Source organism: Takifugu rubripes, chromosome 19, assembly GCF_901000725.2.
Source record: "Takifugu rubripes chromosome 19, fTakRub1.2, whole genome shotgun sequence".
In the NCBI taxonomy this organism is placed as follows: domain Eukaryota; kingdom Metazoa; phylum Chordata; class Actinopteri; order Tetraodontiformes; family Tetraodontidae; genus Takifugu; species Takifugu rubripes.
The window spans coordinates 11,271,166-11,287,765 of NC_042303.1; the positions used below are offsets into that span (position 1 = coordinate 11,271,166).

The following is a 16,600-nucleotide window of genomic DNA, read 5'->3' on the forward strand; positions in this document are numbered from 1 at the left end:
TCCCATTGAGTGGAGAGATGACTGAATTAGAACTATTACCTGGTTATTTAATGCTCTCTTCTCCACGACAACGTCACCAAAGAAAGTGAGTTGCGGCCCTCTGCCACCTACTCGAGAGTAGTCATTAATAAGAGAAATAAATTACACAGTTGCCCTCTAGTTCAATGCTTCACCACTAACCCAAATCTAAAACCAACGGTACTTTGAACAGACCTGTTTTGGGTGATAATTGTCTTGTATTGTGTGCCTTGATTAAGTGGTTATTGAACCCTCTCTCAGATGGTTTGTCTATGTATAATTTGGGACTTGTGGACAATAGGGACCAGTGGATGAGTGCATTTGTGGGGATTTATCTGTTTAATAACTAACAGAGTTGGGCTGCTTTGCCCTGAGGGCCACATAATAACACACTCGGGCGCTCGATCATCACTAATGCACTGATCCTCCTAAATGGACCAGGTTGGATCTCATATTAGCAGACTTCTTTTATCCTGTTGCCCATTTCCCTTTGTATATTAGCATCGTTCTTCACGTCTCCTGGGGGCCTCTGGCCAGACGCTGGCAGGCATATATTAGACCAAGGGAGATTGTCACCGCCACAAGACACAGCCGAAAGAGGACCTCCAAACCCAAACAGAAGGAGTCAGTTTCTGAGGAGCTCTTGAGAACAACAGGTGTGACTACCACCGACATCTCATCCTGCCTTCCTTGTCCGATCTCCTCCGCTGTTCCACGACATGGACACATCCGCGCTGGTGACGCTTCTGGCTCTGGTCGTGGCGATGACCAGCGTCAGCCGGGCTCTTCACATCCAAGACGTTCTGGACAAGGAAGACCTGCCAGGGTCAGAGGAGAAGATGGCTGACAGCATGCTAGAAATGGTGAGAACTTGAAAAATAATGCTTTCGTATTCACCAAACCTCATTTCCCTTTCCGATTAGAGCACATCTTAGTCTGGAAATACAATGGCATCTCATAAAAGATGTAAATCTTTTCTGCACTCTGAAATAGGCTTTGAAATTGGTTTGATTGTTGTTTAAGGGTGGCAGAAACGCTGACAACAGCATTGATGATTATCTACTGAACACAGTGCTGAGGGCTCTGCTGCTTGGAGCTCAGCGAGAAACCAGGAACTCCGTCCTCCATCAGCCACAGAGGTCAGTGTCAGCACAGAACACAACCGATGTTTTATCATGCAGGAATATCTTTTTTTTATTTTTCAGCAAATATCAAAACAAAATACTGAGGCTTCTTCTGCACAGTTAGACTTATTATGATAGAATATCTGCTTTTCCACTCCACTCAAAATGTGCTTTTGGACATGTTTAAATTAGTGCTTATGAGACTTGGATCAACTAAAGGAACAAAAACAAAGTCTTATCATATCTGATATTCCTTTAGATCTAACAAACACAGAAACGATGTGTTACTCTCTGGAAAGGAGACCCCCCCCTCCCCTGTATAAATTGCTTTAAGTCAGATCTCTGCTCCCCCTCCATTTTAGATTTGGACGTAACTCCAAGGGGCAGGTGATGCTGGAGAATGAGATACATCCCCGTGACTGGGAAGGTGCTCCCGGTCAGGTCTGGAGCATGGCTGTTCCCCAGAGGTTCGGCAGGAAATAACCAGACAGGCGGAACCACAGAACACTGCTAAAGTCAAACTGCAGGCACCTGTAAACACACTTCATGTAAAATGCGTAAATTCAAGCCTTAAAATGAAGATTTCAGTCATAACAGCTAGTTGTTTTCTTTGTTTCCAGCATTGTCAAGCATGCTAACAAGTGCCTAATAACCGCTTCATTCCCCAGCCTGGATTCTTACAGGGACACAAGTGTTTGCTTGAGTGTTACTTTTTTCACCCACTGAGCTTCTTTTCCCTGATCAAATAAACATCTTTAAACTTTAGGGTTGTATTTATATCTGCATGTGGGCTTAGCAATAATGGTGATGCTGATCCGTTTTCAAAGCTAAAGATTACGCATGTGTGGCGGGGTGGGGAGAGGTGGAACGGTTGACGACAACGCCACCTGGGGAATTTCACCCCAGGAATTAACCGGAGAACAGGCACGTGCAGATAAGTTCTATTCCAGAGGCAGAGACGGGATCGAGGGTTATGCACTACAATTTTATTTAATCCAATACTCAACAAAATATAACTCGGCTGTATAAAAGTTAAATTAACAAAAGGGGTGGACAGGGCTGGGGCCCCACCAGCAGGTAAAACTCAATTAGGGGAGATAAACGAACTAAAAACACCCGTGCTTCTGCAAGCAAAACCACACACGAGGGGGGTGATGAAAACGCCCTCCACCAGGGGTTGGGTCCCCGCCGTGGCCCGCAGCACCTGTCCACAAAGAAAACAATTAAACTTTCAGTGATAAACAATTTGACGCGACGAGCACACACGCACACACCTCACACAGACAGGCAAATAAATTGTGACCAGATCGTCTAAAAGAACACAACGTCAACTAAGAAACGAAAAGAAACAAAACCTAAAAAGAGTAAATATAGGTTGATGATACAATTTACACGCTGTTAGGAGTCTAAAATGAAGGCAATAACTCCGTGGTCGCCTCGGCGGCACCACTACGTCTCAACGCCGGACGGGGCCAAAGCACCGAGCCAAAGCAGCAGTGGGTCCAGTAAGCGAGGTGATCTACTCCATGAGGGGTTCCCGCTGGGGCATCGCGACCCACTGACACCAGCCGGCAGCCAACTGCCCAGTGCCAACTAGCGCGCACGCCCTTACGGCAAAGCGTTCTGGACGGAAGGATGGCGGGAGGAAGCACCAACCTTCTTGGCGCTGCCAGACAGCATGCTCATTCTGGGACAGGTTCAGTTGGTCGAACAGCCCAGATAAGCTGCAACCACACTACACCTTCGCCGAAGGGGGAAATCAACTAAAGCCAGCTGGAGGCAGTGCCTTATATAAACCTTTTTCTCCCCACCCACCAATTAAGGCACTACCTCCATATGGCACCTGTTCGGAGGGCAGGCCACGCCCTGCCACACATGCATTTATAATCCTAAATATTTGTCACCAGGTTACACCTAAGAATAAACGCTAAGAATAAAAACGCTTCTATAAATACTTCAACATTCGGTACAGCACTGATGAGTTTATCAGCAATGTGTCACAAATCTCTACAGGTTCATCGTTAATAACTCTAAATATTGGCCATTGTTTGGACAAAATTATCTGAAAAAAGTTCAGTTTTTAAGGAAACCACATAGTAGAGTATTTCCCACCGTTTAACACCACTGAATTAGAGCTTCACATAAACACACACATCAGAAATGCACATCAGAGCTTTCCTCCCACTTTTCCATGCTCGTTTGGTCTTTGACTTGCTTTAATATTGGTGACATTTGATTGGTTGTGAACCCACATCATCTGATTGCTAAATGTTGGTAATTTCCACAGCATGAACATCTATTAGACGACAAATGTGTAATTAACACGGACGCTCCTGCAATGTTAGACAGCTCCCTCAGATGTCAGCAAAGGATTCTCACAAATGGAAAAGATAATCATCCATTTGCATTAGTGTGAGTAGACTCTGGTAGAGAGGGTTTAATCCAGCCATCATTTGATGAAGAGATCTTTACCGAGCTGCGGCTGTTTGGTTTTGTCTGTGCTGAACTTACAGGCCACCTGGGAAGCAGCAGGCAATGAGTCTCAGCACTAATTAAAACTCAGCAACATGCAATTACTGTACGCCTTCATGGTTCCGGAGGCAATTATTGGGAAGGGAAGCTCTTCCATCCCTCTTAGGAGGAGTCTTTTATTATCCCAAATCTCTCATTCTTTTTCTTCATGAGCTCAGAAGACAAGAGGAAGACTAACCAGACTGGAGACCCAGGACATTTGACATTTGTCTTCCCCTTCCTGGAACCCTTTGACATTACTGAATCAAATCAATCTTTAGTTATATAGTGTATGTTACGATCAAAATTGTTTCTCGGCGCTTTCCAGAATCCCAGGGCCTGACCCACAACAAGCAACAGTGGCATGGAAAAACTCCCCTTTTACAGGAAAAAACCTTGAGCAGAACCAGGCTCATTTAGAGGGACCCTCCTGCTGATGGCCGGCTGGGTAGAGAGAGAGAAGGGGGAGGACAAGCCGAGGAGAGAAGGGGAGAGCTCATAGAGATACATTAATAGTACAAGATGGTATAAGAGTAGAGTGGATTAGCAGGGTCAGAGGTCGGCAGGCCAGCATACAGCTATAAAGGCGGCTAGACCTGTTGATGGATACAGAGACAGGAGGGGTGGGGGCAGAAGCAGTAAAACTATACAAGAAACAACATCATCAATGATCTACTCGGAGAGGAGAGGAGAGGAGAGGAGAGGAGAGGAGAGGAGAGGAGAGGAGAGGAGAGGAGAGGTGAGGAAGCCATGACCCAGTGGGGTGACAGAGGCCTGTCAGGTGAAGCTGATATATTTATTATGTTAATTTTAAAATATATATATATGCTGGCACATGACTGAAATACAGTCTTACCAGAGTCTAGTGAACAGTATTAATATTTACAACTGATATTGGGGCTTATTCATCTTCCTGTCCTCAACCAACGACTGTTTATCTGTGCTGTCATAGATACATTTTAGAAAATGCTGCATGTGTTTAATATAACTGAATGTAATCTAGTTGAATGTGCACTAGACATGTGGTTGCTAGGAAATATCACTGGTCGTATAGCATCACCATAGCAGCCCCTCTCACAAGAGGACAACAATAACGACACTTAAGGCTTTGTTGATATTCATGGAAAAGATTATTGCTTTATGTATCAGGATGAGTGAGATGCAGTAAGGCTGCAACATTTGGATGGAAGCAGGAGGAGCAGCAGTTTGGGTCAAAGGTGCCTCCTAATGTCTATGTCAGTAATGTGATATCGTAGTTTTCTGGTTAGCAGGATGCAATATGAGGCGTGCGGCGCTGAAAATACAAAGACGGGATGTAGAGGCTGCAGTGGCCACGGCGGTGGCCTCTAATCTGTGCAGTCGAGTGCAAGAAAAAACACAACTCATCTGAATTTCATGAGTCTGCAGGGGGTTCAGGCATGAAGGACTGTGTCCAGCAATTAAGACAGTCAGACTGGGAGCTGCAGAGGTTTCTTTTTTCTGATTTTATACAAAAATGACTCACAGGCCTTCAATATCTACGTCCAGCAAATCAATCCCTATTCTCCTCCCGCTCCTCCATCCAATTTAGCCCATGGTCATCCACTTGGAAGGCAGCCATCTTAAAAGTGTGGAGTGAGGACTCAGCCATTAGTGCCCTGGCCATTAAATGCTCCAATTTATCACTCAGTGTAGTCTTCTAGAGTCAGCTGAAAGGAGGACACTGTTAAAAAGAAAAAAAGCAACAACAGCACAATGACTGGCTCTTTTCATTTATATTGAACCATTTTGGAGTAACATTAATTTCCACCTCCTATTCACATATTCATCAGCACATGAAATACAAGGTAATGGTTTAATAAGAGAAGTTAGACCTTTTAAAGAGAAGTCAAACTGGTCTTCTGGTGGTTGGCGGCAGCAAAAGTCACCACACTTGAACAATGATGCTCATGTACACGACCCCATCATGATTTTGATGCTTTTGTGCTCATGTAAAATGCACTTTTTGAAAAGTCAAGTCCCACATGAACTGTTCTTGGTCACTTTGAAACAGGCACATCCCAAACCTTCAGGAATCCTCAAGTAAGACCCCTTTTCGACATAGAAAAGTGTCTGATGCATTAGTGTCTCCCCAAGTTTCACTCTTTGATGAGTTGGGAAAGCATTGCAAGGTGTGTAATATGTCACACAAGAGAACTGTAAAGCAAATGTTCAAACATATGTCTGCTGCATTCGCAGTACCTGCTGGAAATGAAAGCTAGAGTAAATTTCCCAAGCTTAGTCTGAGTCTGCGAGTCTGAGGTTTGTGTGTTTTTTTTTTCTTTCTATTAGCTGCCTTTTGGCTCTGCGGCTCCTTAGGGCGCTCATATTTCTCCTGTTGTTGACAGTTGAATAGAATGGCTGTAAATACACTCTAAATACACAATGCACTGAACACACTTGTAAGAATGAACAGATGTCCAGCCCACGTATGCTTGTACATTATTTCCTGCCCCTATATGGACACTCATTAACCCCTGTTGTTTCAACATTAGGGTTATGGTAGGGTAGCTGGCTAATGTATTATGTCTATGAACTCCTACACATAGAAACGTGTGTGTGTGGGTGCTTCATGAATATCTTTTCTCAAAAATTTAGGACAATAGCTGACAATCATATCAGATTTTATTTCATTTTTTATTCACCAGAGTAGAAACACAATGAGACATATACACATCGGCGTATTTCAGAAGAAGCAATGGAAGATGTTCCTCAACAGTCTGACCAGTCGGGAAAAAAGGCCACACTTCTCTGAGTCAGGCTGGTTGTTTTCATTGCTCCCCTCTGATTCTATATCCAAACAAACAGTTTGGGCATGGGCTCCTTGATCTGAGGAGGAACCCTGACTGCTGATATGGGAAATTGAGTTCATGTTTCCCTCACAGTAGCCGTAACCACTGTGTGTGGAGGTGGTTTCCAATTGAACATCGATATCTAAGTCATCGGGAATTTCAATTGCACTGTGTGTGGAGCTAGTTTCCAACTGGACATCGATATCTAAGTCATCGGGAATTTCAATTGCACTGTGTGTGGAGCTGGTTTCCAACGGAACATTGATATCTAAGTCATCGGGAATTTCAATTGCACTGTGTGTGGAGCTGGTTTCCAACGGAACATCGAAATCTAAGTCAATGGGAATTTCAATTACACTGTGTGTGGAGCTGGTTTCCAACTGGACATCGATATCTAAGTCATCGGGAATTTCAATTACACTGTGTGTGGAGCTGGTTTCCAACTGAACATCGATATCTAAGTCATCGGGAATTTCAATTATAATGTGTGTGGAGCTGGTTTTCAACTGGACATCGATATCTAAGTCACTGGGAATTTCAATTACACAGGAGTCCCCCTCCTGTGCTCCTGGCTGCCTTGAAGAAGACTCTAAACTTACATCCCTACAGTGCTCATCAGGGCCTGGCAGGCTGACAGCATTGTTCTCCAGTAGACCCTGAGGAGAGCTCTCATTGAGAAAAGGATGCTGCAGGACCTCCAGCGGTGTGATGCGTTCATCTTGGTCAAGCTGCATCATCCTTTTAAGCAGGTCCGCAAACAGGTTTTTGTCCTCCGGGTCTCCATGAGCCATGATCATTGGTACATCATCCAGCCTGATGCTCGTGAACGTCTGGGCCTGGAGACCTGTTTCTTCCTCATATTCGCTAGGTGTCTTGAACCTCCAGCGATGTTCACCATCGACTTGCTCGCAGAAGTAAGATGCAGTGTCCTTCCCCCGGTCCAGAATCTCATCTGATGGCTGGCCGTGAGACTGGATGATTTGGCTGAGCTCATCGTATTCCTCTTCATTTTCAAAAATGGTCGACGCTGTAGCGACTTCCACAAGTGTTGCACCAGTAGACCATATATCTATTGCTTCTGTGAGGGGGTGGATGCCCAGCAGCACTTCTGGAGCTCTGTATCCTGTAGCTTGGAAAAAAGGACGGTCTCCAATTTGAAATGACAGGCCAAAGTCAACGAGACGAACTCTGATTGGCTGTTGTCTCCGGTCCACAATCATAATATTTTCAGGCCTAATGTCAGCATGAACAATCTTGAACGAGCGCAGATGCTGCAGGGCCGTTGCCACCTGTCGAATGACCGATTTCAAATCCGGAATGAGGAGGCCTTCTCCTCTGGCCTTTACATAGTTTTGCAGGTCCTGATCCAGAAGCTCATAACTCATGCACATGTGATCCTGGTATGTGAAGCTCTCCTTCCACTTTATGATATTGGAGGTGTCCGGATCCAAACTCCGCAGCTGTTCGAGGATGACCACCTCATTTTTCTCTACAGGAAGACCAGGAAACTTCTTAATAATCTTCACAGCCTCCATCTCACCAGTTTTAGTACTGAAGCATTTGGTCACATGACCAAATGCACCCTCCCCCAGCAAGTCCATCACCTGGAGGGACTCTGAAAGGAAAGTTCCTACACTGAGGTCGGGCTCCTCTAAAAATGCATAGGGGTCATCCATATTGTTTGACATCCTGTTGATCTCCATTTTAATGTTTCAGTTTGCTCAGCTGTTGAATCGTTTGCTACAACCTCTGCTACTATAATTTCCTCTGCTACAATACTATAATATTTCAATGCCATAGTTCAGTATCAGGCTTTTATACCAAGCGCTGATTTGCTTTGGTGAAATCTCTCTTTAATCTTTATCATTAGTTTTTTCAATTAATTTCTGCTTTCATGTATGTTTCTACTTTGTTGCTATAGCAACCCTGCACATGGGCTAATTTTGGAGAGCATTAGTCCTTACAGGGGCTGCTCACCTTTTTAAATTTTCACCTTTTTAAATATTTTCCTCATTCAGTCAGTAGAATCCTGCAACAGCTTTTACAGATCAAATGTTTTAGTGAACCTCTGTTTTACAAACCGGATCTTTTGCAACCCCCCTACTGGTGGAGGGGGAATTTAACACTTACAGCAGTCCACCACATTTGAAATTGTAATCCAACTAACAGACTGATTGGAACATATCTGCTGGTTTTAAACTGAAAAATAATAAGAAAAAAAAGAAGTTAAAATGTGGCTTCACATTGACCTTCATGCAAAAATCATGAAATTGACCTTTTAGCATGTTTCCTTGTTGCATCACCAACATCTGCTTTTCTGCCGGTCTGTTAAAGTATAAATAACTCAAAAAGAACAAAAATGGTATTAAATGAAATTTTTAGGAATTGTCGATAATGGGCCAAGAATAAGCTGATTAATTTTTAATAAAAAATTTTTTCTCTCTCTCAAGTACACACACACACACACACACACACAAAGTGTCAGGTATCGGGACCCAGCAGACATGCGATGTAAGAATAAATCAATGAAGTTGTGCTTGCAAGACAAATGTGAGGACAATGGTGGTCACAAATGAGCTGAGCTGGGAACAAATTTAACTTAAAACGGCTCTGAAACATTTGCTTTGGTGATTAAAGAAAGGCTACACACTCAAAATTGTGTTAACTATAAATAGCTGGCATCAGATCTGCTGTCAGGAAAATCATTTTTTCATGAACAAATTGAAAATTGAAAAATGAAAGCACACGTGACCATGAACGATTTACAACAAAACAGAGAGACGGGGGAGTTTTTTTTTATCCTATCTCATTTGTGCAAGGGCTGCTGCAGAACAATCCTCATCATCCAATACAGACAGAAAGAAATGTGACAAGAGGGAGGGACTTGTGTGAGAGGGAGAGAGGCACAGCAAATGAGAGTGAAGGAGAGGTGTTCCTCGCCTAGAATGCCCTTGCCTCTGTGGAAGCTGGGAGTCAGAATCAATTGAACAGCTTCTCAATCTAAAAAAATGTGTTAAAACACAAGTAAGAGAGAAAAAAGTATACAAGGAAGGTAATGGTTTAATAAAGACCTTATAAAGAGAAGCCAAACTGGTCTTCTGGTGGTTGGCGGCAGCAAAAGTCACCACACTTGAACAGTGATGCTCATGTACACGATCCCATCACGTTTTTGATGCTTTTGTGCTCATGTAAAATGCACTTTTTGAAAAGTCAAGTCCCACATAAACTGTTCTTGGTCACTTTGACACAGGCACATCCCAAACCTTCAGGAATCCTCAAGTAAGACCCCTTTTCGACGTAGAAAAGTGTCTGATGCATTAGTGTCTCCCCAAGTTTCACTCTTTGATGAGTTGGGAAAGCATTGTGTAACCCAGGTCCTGAAATAACAACCTGTTTTTTTGTTAAAATGTTAAAACAAATGTAGTATACCCAGGGTTACTCCGCTTAGCCAATCAGCGAGCTGCGTGAGCCCCAGGTGAGCAGCTCAGTAGTCTGACGTCCTGTCGCGACTTCCTGGTTCAGAGCGTGTTCATGCTGCTGCCTCGTTGCTGCCTCACGTGAGCTGATTCAGCGGTCAGGTTTTTTTGTTGGATGACATCGGTTAGAAGAGGTTGCATCCACGTTCCATCATCCATCGGAGTGTTCCTGTGGATTCGAGTGAGGCTTCCAGAACCCAAGATTCCCAGAGAAAGCTGGGTGGCGAGCCGCATTTGACTACTGGTATTGAACTTGAGCATCGTGAAGGATTCCGGACCCTCCTTCCTCATGGATGGTGTGGTAGGACAAACACATACACTTATGCACAGACACTGATCGGAGGAAAATAAACCCCCACACTGACTCCGGGTAAAAAAGGGTTTTTATTTTTGTCGGCTTTATTATTTTTGTTTGTTATTTTTCATTTAATGTTTCACAACAAATGGTTGTACTTTCACTGTGTTATTAATATATAATAACAAGTTACACACAAAAAACCTTTAACCATTGTTGGCTGTGTTTTTTGGGTACTCAATAGTAATCACGTCATACGCAGCAGCGAAAGCCCATCCCACCTTGTTGCTCCAGGTAGGCTTCGAGATTTTTCAGGGAGGTATCCACGTCCTAATAATGAAGCGGATTACGACACGTGGCGTGCTAGTGTTGAAGTCCTGATGAAAGACTCTTCAATCTCTGACTCGCACTGTGCACACCGCATCCTTGACAGTCTTCTCCCTCCTGCTTCTGAGATGACTAAGCATCTTGGCCCACAAGCTAAACCTGCAGCCTATCTTCAGCTACTTGACTCGGCTTACGGAACAGTTGAAGATGGCGATGAACTGTATGCCAGGTTTATGAGCGCGCTTCAGAATAATGGGGAAAAGCCATCTGCCTTTTTGCAGAGATTACATGTAGCATTGAGCACAACTATGCGAAGTGGTGGTGTCTCCGCTCATGACTTTAATCAGCAGCTTTTAAAGCAGTTCTGCCGTGGTTGCTGGGAGAATTCCTTGATTGTCGACCTCCAGCTTGAACAAAGGAAGAAAAATCCACCTTCTTTTGCAGAACTGTTGCTGCTTATAAGAACTGAAGAGGATAAACAGGCAGTGAAAATGAGCCGTATGAAACAGCATTTGGGCAGTGCCAGGCCTGCTTATAGTGCCAGTAAACAGCGTGTCATGTCTCATTTACAAATGGCACATTCCACAACTGATTCTGAGTACAACACTGAAGTTGAGATGCTGAAGAAACAAGTAGCAGATATTAGTGCCCAGCTTGACAGCTGAGAGCCAAAAACACAAACTGCCTAAACAGAAAACAAAATCCTCTGCTTCCTGTGTCAAAGCCAAGATGCACACTGTGAAAAAGAAGGGTGTAGGTCAGCAGAGCCCCACTGTCAAGGCAAGCAGCAAACCGCGCCCTTGGTACTGTTTTCAGTGTGGGGAAGATGGTCACGTCGTTTCAGCTTGTGAAAATGAGACAAATCCTTCCCTTGTAGCAGTGAAGAAAAAACAACTAAGAGAAAGACAAGCCATGTGGGAGACCTCTAATTCACTTGCCAATCAGGCTCGTTTAAACTGATGTCCACTCCCATAGAGGGACATATGGGAGTGACACCTGACAAATCTAGTCCCGAAAGAACATGGCTAATGTTTCTAGTGCTTATTCTGAAAAGTACGTCTTTATTGAACAGCCATCAGTCTCCTCCTTACCCAGCGGCCTCTTGGTCTTAGCCAGCTTGGTCAGCTTGCCAAGGACGCAGCCTTGCTATGTACCTGTTGTGTTAAAAAATGAAAGAGAACATGACATTGTTATTCCATCCAAGACAGTATTGGCAAACATTAATGCTGTGCTACGAGTAATACACAAACAGTAAAGGAACAAAACACGCCTGACCTGCAAAGGGAGTCCCCCCAACCAAGAAAACTGAGTTTTGATTTTGGAGACTCACCCTTACCTCCTGAATGGAAAGACCGTGTGACGACTATGTTGAACTCTATGCCAGAAGTCTTCTTCCATCACGATCTGGATTTTGGACATACAGACAAAGTCAAACATCGGATCAGGCTCAGCGATGAAACACCTTTTAAGTACCGACCCCGTCCGATACACCCTCATGATGTGAATGCAGTGAGGAAGCATCTTCAGGAGCTCCTCGATTCAGGGATTATACGGGAGTCTGAATCCCCGTATGCATCTCCTATCGTTGTCGTTAGGAAGAAAGATGGCTCTGTTTGTCTTTGCATAGACTTCAGAAAGTTAAACCTTCAGACGATCAAGGACGCATATGCTCTCCCAAAACTCGAAGACGCATTCTCTGCTTTTGCTGGGTCGAAGTGGACCTTAAATCAGGGTATTATCAGATCGAAATGGAGGAATCAGACAAACAGAAGACAGCATTTGTTTGCCCATTGGGGTTTTGGGAGTACAATAGGATGCCCCAGGGCATCACGAACGCGCCATCAACATTCCAACGATTCACGGAGAAGTGTGTTGGAGAAATGAACTTAAAGGAGGTCCTAGTGTTCATTGACGACCTGATAATTTTTTCATCGTCCTTGGAGGAGCACGAGCAGCGCTTTAAGAGTGTCTTAGAGCGGCTGAAGGAGTACGGACTAAAGTTGGCGCCAGGAAAATGTAAATTTTTTCAGACCTCCGTCTGATACCTTGGCCATGTGGTTTCCGAGAGGGTCGTGGAAACAGACCCTGAGAAAGTAAAGGCCCTGACAACCTGGCCTATCCCCACGAATCTTAAGGAACTCCAGTCCTTCTTAGGTTTTGCGGGATACTACAGAAGGTTCATTCAGAGTTACTCTCATGTCACCAGACCCCTTACTGAATTAACATCTGGGTATCCACCCCTTCGGAAGGGAAGCAAAAAGCCTAAGAAAGCCACAGGCCAGGAGTATCGTAACCCAGAGGAGCCTTTTGCTCAAAGATGAACGCCCCAGTGTCAGGAAGCATTCGACCTGATAATCAAAAAGGTAACTTCAACCCCAGTTTTAGGTTTCGCTGACCCCCAGCTCCCGTATGTTTTACATACAGATGCCAGCACCCTTGGTGTTGGCGCTGCACTGTACCAGGTTCAGGGTGGTCAACCAAGGGTCAATGCATTTGCCAGTAGAGGGCTCTCAAAGAGTGAAAGGAAGTGCCCTGCCCATAAACTCGAATTTCTGGCCCTCAAGTGGGCAGTCACTGAGAGATGTTCGGACTATTTATATGGCACGGACTTCACTGTGGTTACTGATAGTAACCCGTTGACTTACCTCTTTACCTCTGCAAAGCTCGACACCACGGGTTACCGTTGGTTGTCCAGTCGGTCAACCTTTTCTTTCGGACTGCAGTACAGAGCTGGCAGGCGAAATTTGGATGCAGACGCCTTGTCCCGCCGTTCACATGGTCCACCAGAAGACGACCCTGCATCACAAAAGGAGATGGAAAGGATTTGTCAGTTTGCTTTGCACCATCTGAGTGATGCTGATTCTGTGCCTCAGGAGGTGGTCCAGGCTATTTGTGATCGACACATGGTCGCCAGTGCCCCAGATGCCGATGATGAAAGTTCCAGCCCTGGGTTAACATTAGTAGAGTCCCTTTCTCATCAGGCCACGGCAATTCCCGACTGTTTTCAGGAAGAGGAAGTAGATGGGTTCCCTTGCATTCCCTCATTTTCTGAAGTGGAACTAAAGGAAAAGCAGAGATCAGATCCTCCACTCAGTCAAGTGATTGTTCAGAAGGAGACGGGAAGAACACCGCCTCCCAGCGTTAAAGCGGAGCTCCCTGAGCTTCCGTTACTGCTGCGAGAGCTCAACCGGCTGGAGCTACGAAGTGGAGTACTCTATCGACAGCGGCAAGATGGACCCAATGCCACTGCTCAGCTAGTGCTCCCAGAAGAGTTGAGAGAAAAAGCCTTGCACAGTCTCCATAATGACATGGGCCACATGGGCGTCGAACGGACAATTGATCTGATAAGAGCCAGATTCGACTGACCAAGAATGTATATGGCCGTTGAGAAACTGATCAAGACTTGCGAGAGGTGTGTCCGGCGTAAAAGTCTTCCAGAGAGAGCTGCCCCGCTGGTTAACATAAAGACTTGTCAGCCTCTCAAGCTCATTTATAACGATTTCTTAACGTTGGAACCAGATAGATCCACCACAAAGAATGTATTGGTCATTACAGATCACTTCACGAAGTATGCGTTAGCCATACCAACCCCAAACCAGCGAGCCCGTACGGTAGCCAAATGCCTTTGGGATAACTTCATAGTGCATTATGGCTTCCCAGAGCGACTACTCAGCAATCAGGGCCCTGACTTTGAGTCGCACACCGTCAGGGAAATTTGTGAGCTGGCTGGCATTAAGAAGGTGCACACATCCCCATTCCATCCCCGAGGGAATCCGGTTGAGAGGTTCAATCGTACTCTCCTCCAAATGATTGGGACACTGAGTCAGCTGGAAAAACTGCATTGGAAGGACTTTGTTAAACCCCTCGTGCACGCTTATAACTGCACCAAAAATGAAACTACTGGATTCTCCCCTTATGAATTGATGTTTGGGAGACAACCCAGGCTTCCCATCGACCTAGCCTTTGGGCTGCCCACCATCACCAACAAGCTGTCTCACTCCCAGTATGTTAGCAACTTAAAGCGTAGCCTGGAACAGTTACAGGATTGCGACCTCCACTGCACAAAAGAATGCTGATCACAACAAGACTCGATTTGACAACCGTGTGGTGGAATGAACTTTGAAAGTGGGTGATAGGATCCTTGTTCGCAATGTCAAGCTGCGGGGGAAGCATAAACTAGCGAATAGGTGGGTGGATGATGTTTACGTTGTCCTCAAGAAGGCTGGTGACATGCCTGTTTACACCGTCTGAGTGCAAGAGTGGGCCAGTGCACACCTTACATCGTGAACTGCTCCTTCCTTGCGGCTTTTTGCCTGCAGCCATAACAAGTGAGCCTGTCAAACGGTGCCCTGTTAGGAGACAAACATCAAGGGCCCCAACACTGACTCCGGGTAAAAAAGGGTTTTTATTTTTGCCGGCTTTATTATTTTCGTTTTTTATTTTTCATTTAATGTTTCACAACAAATGGTTGTACTTTCACTGTGTTATTAATATATAATAACAAGTTACACACAAAAAACCTTTAACCATTGTTGGCTGTGTTTTTTGGGTACTCAATAGTAAGGGCTCTTACAAATTTAAGGTCTTCTGTACTGGTCTATTCATTATTATAGTTTGTTACTTACCTGTGCTCTGTTGTTACATAGTAACCAGGGTTACAATTGCATGGTGTGTAATATGTCACACAAGAGAACTGTAAAGCAAATGTTCAAACATATGTCTGCTGCATTCGCAGTACCTGCAGGAAATGAAAGCTAGAGTAAATTTCCCAAGCTTAGTCTGAGTCTACGAGTCTGAGGTTTGTGTGTTATTTTTTTCTTTCTATTAGCTGCCTTTTGGCTCTGCGGCTCCTTAGGGCGCTCATATTTCTCCTCCTGTTGTTGACAGTTGAATAAAATGGCTGCAAATACACTCTAAATACACAATGCACTGAACACACTTGTAAGAAAAAACAGATGTCCAGCCCACGTATGCTTGTACATTATTTCCTGCCCCTATATGGACACTCATTAACCCCTGTTGTTTCAACATTAGGGTTATAGTAGGGTAGCTGGCTAATGTATTATGTCTATGAACTCCTACACATAGAAACAAGTGTGTGGGTGCTTCATGAATATCTTTTTTCAAAAATTTAGGACAATAGCTGACAATCATATGAGATTTTATTTCATTTTTTTCCCCACCACAGTAGAAACACAATCAGACATATACACATCGATGTATTTCAGAAGAAGCAATGGAAGATGTTCCTCAACAGTCTGACCAGTCGGGCAAAAAGGCCACACTTCTCTGAGCGAAGGTCAGGCTGGTTGTTTTCAGTGCTCCCCTCTGATTCTATATCCAAACAAACAGTTTGGGCATGGGCTCCTTGATCTGAGGATGAACCCTGACTGCTGATATGGGAAATTGAGTTCATGTTTCCCTCACAGTAGCCGTAACCACTGTGTGTGGAGGTGGTTTCCAACTGAACATCGATATCTAAGTCACTTGGAATTTCAATTACAATGTGTGTGGAGCTGGTTTTCAACTGGACATCGTTATCTAAGTCACTGGGAATTTCAATTGCACTGTGTGTGGAGCTGGTTTCCAACTGGACATTGATATCTAAGTCATTGGGAATTTCAATTACACGGTGTGTGGAGCTGGTTTCCAACGGAACATCGATATCTAAGTCACTTGGAATTTCAATTACAATGTGTGTGGAGCTGGTTTTCAACTGGACATCGTTATCTAAGTCACTGAGAATTTCAATTGCACTGTGTGTGGAGCTGGTTTCCAACTGGACATTGATATCTAAGTCATTGGGAATTTCAATTACACGGTGTGTGGAGCTGGTTTCCAACGGAACATCGATATCTAAGTCATTAGGAATTTCAATTATACTGTTTGTGGAGCTGGTTTCCAACTGAACATCGATATCTAAGTCATCGGGAATTTCAATTATACTGTGTGTGGAGTTGGTTTTCAACTGGACATCGATATCTAAGTCATCGGGAATTTCAATTATACTGTGTGTGGAGCTGGTTTCCAACTGGACAT

The 16,600-nt window shown here is 44.4% G+C and overlaps 1 protein-coding gene across 1 annotated transcript; it reads left to right on the forward strand.

Annotated features, from left to right (window-relative positions):
* The first annotated feature begins 721 nt into the window (after nucleotides 1-721).
* npffl (neuropeptide FF-amide peptide precursor like) lies at nucleotides 722-1,914 on the forward strand. Its single transcript, NM_001098646.1, has 3 exons — nucleotides 722-881; nucleotides 1,042-1,157; nucleotides 1,505-1,914. Exons 1-3 carry the CDS (start codon nucleotides 738-740, stop codon nucleotides 1,623-1,625), a joined length of 381 nt encoding a protein of 126 aa, NP_001092116.1. The 5' UTR covers nucleotides 722-737; the 3' UTR covers nucleotides 1,626-1,914.
* The last annotated feature ends 14,686 nt before the right edge of the window (nucleotides 1,915-16,600 follow it).